The following is a 2,500-nucleotide window of genomic DNA, read 5'->3' as shown; positions in this document are numbered from 1 at the left end:
GTGTGTGTGTGTGTGTGTGTGTGTTAGTGACACATGGCTTGTAAACAAACGTACGTTTTAGGGCGTGTTCAAAGCAAGCACTGTGTGATCATCTAGTTATGTGTAGTTATGTGTTTCTAGCATGTCGATGTTCTCTCAGCGTGTTGTGATGTGCTAAACATGCAGTTAGATGTTCGTAGTGATGTTCTCTCAGCGTGTTGTGATGTGCTAAACATGCAGTTAGATGTTCGTAGCCATGTTCCTTCTTAGCTGATAGCTGTTAGCAGCTGTTGTTGTTGTTGTGTTGTGATTCAGAGGTTCTCCCATTCTCTCTTTCAGGTGGGGCAACATTCAGATATGCATATCGTCTTCAACCTTTTCCAGATTTCAGTGTATGACACATCTTTGGAGGCTTCCAGTCTGTCGTTTCAGAATATGTAAAACCTGCTACTGGTTATTATAATCACCAGCTGCTGTCACGTTTGAAAGTGATCTGCACTTCTATAGTCTGGAACACAACTGAACATGTACACACGCACACACACACACACACACACATTTACACTGCCCTACTTAACGATTTTTTCACCAGACTCTATCCCATTTGTGTGTGTGTGTGACTGTGTGAGTTTATGTGTGTGTGTGTGTATGTTTATGTGTCTGTGTGTGTGGTATATGTCTGTGTATGTATGTGTGTCTGTGTGTGTCTGTGTGTGTGTGTGTGTGTGTGGCCTCACCGTGTGTTGAGGTTGTTCCAGGCAGCGTTGAGGTCGTTGGTTGCCTGGGTAACCAGGTGTGTGTCGTCGCTGGCGTACAGGGTCAGCAGGCGGCCCGCCAGGTCGTTGGCCACGCCCACCTGGGCCTTACACACCCCCAGCTCCCTCTGGAACACCTACACACACACACACACACACACACACACAGACGCACGCACACACAGACGCACGCACAGACGCACACACACACACACACACACACACACACACACACACACACACAGATCTACATGAGAATGTTTATAATAACAGGAATGACCATGAACGGTTTTCAAATCTAACGGTGTTATGTCGGTTTAAAATCTAGAAATCTAATCTTTAAATCTAAACTAATTAACCGTAGTAACTAGTAATGTTGTTTTATTCCCTTCTACATGTTACCTATATTTTTTTTTAAAGACAGAGAGAGAGAGAGAGAGAGACAGAGAGAGAGAGAGAGAGAGAGAGAGAGAGAGAGAGAGGAATTCAAGCACTTTCAATGACCCATGTCGATTTTCAAAATCTTTTAAGACTTTTTTTTTTTTTTTCCAAATTCACAAACTTTAAAGGAAGGTTTAGGCCCTGGTATAGAGGGAGAACAGTAAGGGCCCTAGGACAGAGCCCTGAGGGACCCCAGTGGTATAGAGGGAGAACAGTAAGGGCCCTAGGACAGAGCCCTGAGGGACCCCAGTGGTATAGAGGGAGAACAGTAAGGGCCCTAGGACAGAGCCCTGGGGGACCCCAGTGGTATAGAGGGAGAACAGTAAGGGCCCTAGGACAGAGCCCTGAAGGACCCCAGTGGTATAGAGGGAGAACAGTAAGGGCCCTAGGACAGAGCCCTGAGGGACCCCAGTGGTATAGAGGGAGAACAGTAAGGGCCCTAGGACAGAGCCCTGAGGGACCCCAGTGGTATAGAGGGAGAACAGTAAGGGCCCTAGGACAGAGCCCTGAGGGACCCCAGTGGTATAGAGGGAGAACAGTAGGGGCCCTAGGACAGAGCCCTGACGGACCCCAGTGGTATAGAGGGAGAACAGTAAGGGCCCTAGGACAGAGCCCTGAGGGACCCCAGTGGTATAGAGGGAGAACAGTAGGGGCCCTAGGACAGAGCCCTGAGGGACCCCAGTGGTATAGAGGGAGAAGTGTGAGTGTGTGTGTGTGTGTGTGCGTGCGTGTGCGTGTGTGTGTGTGTGCGTGTGTGTGTGTTACCTTCAGCTCAGCGTCTTGTTTCTTCAGCGCGTCCACGGTGGACGGAACTTCCTTCCAGGACGCCAGCTTCTCATTGGCCCGTTTGACGAGAGGCTCCGCCTCCTTGCGGGCGTCCAGCCAATCAGAGGAGTGGGTCAGCATGTTCTGCAGCTGCTGCTTCCTGTCCGTCAGACGCCCCTGAGACTCCTCCCACTGACCCTGCAGCCTGTCAACTACACACACACACACACACACACACACACACACACACAAACACACACACCACTGTCAACGACACACTGAGTGGTATCATTTATGGTCAGGTAGGGGTGTGTGTGGTCATACTGTGGTCAGTGATAGGGGTGTGTGTGGTCGTACTGGGGTCAGTGATAGTGTGTGTGGTCGTACTGGGGTCAGTGATAGTGTGTGTGGTCATACTGGGGTCAGTGATAGTGTGTGTGGTCGTACTGCGGTCAGTGATGGTGTGTGTGGTCGTACTGGGGTCAGTGATAGTGTGTGTGGTCATACTGCGGTCAGTGAGAGTGTGTGTGGTCATACTGGGGTCAGTGATAGTGTGTGTG

At 50.0% G+C, this 2,500-nt stretch overlaps 1 protein-coding gene across 1 annotated transcript in view; it reads right to left on the bottom strand.

Annotated features, from left to right (window-relative positions):
• The window catches only part of LOC308165698 (dystrophin-like), a gene marked incomplete at both ends in the record, with an annotated part of 206,299 nt that overhangs the window by 85,326 nt on the left and 118,473 nt on the right, over window positions 1-2,500 (bottom strand). Inside the window, 2 exon segments of the mRNA XM_080539847.1 lie at window positions 717-871; window positions 1,941-2,152. Of these exon segments, the coding sequence (XP_080395973.1) occupies window positions 717-871; window positions 1,941-2,152 (367 nt within the window).

Source organism: Nansenia antarctica (assembly GCF_963989245.1).
Source record: "Nansenia antarctica genome assembly, chromosome: 9".
NCBI lineage: Eukaryota > Metazoa > Chordata > Actinopteri > Argentiniformes > Microstomatidae > Nansenia > Nansenia antarctica.
The sequence above is the reverse complement of the archived record's forward strand: the minus strand, read 5'-3'. Positions and strand labels throughout refer to the sequence as shown.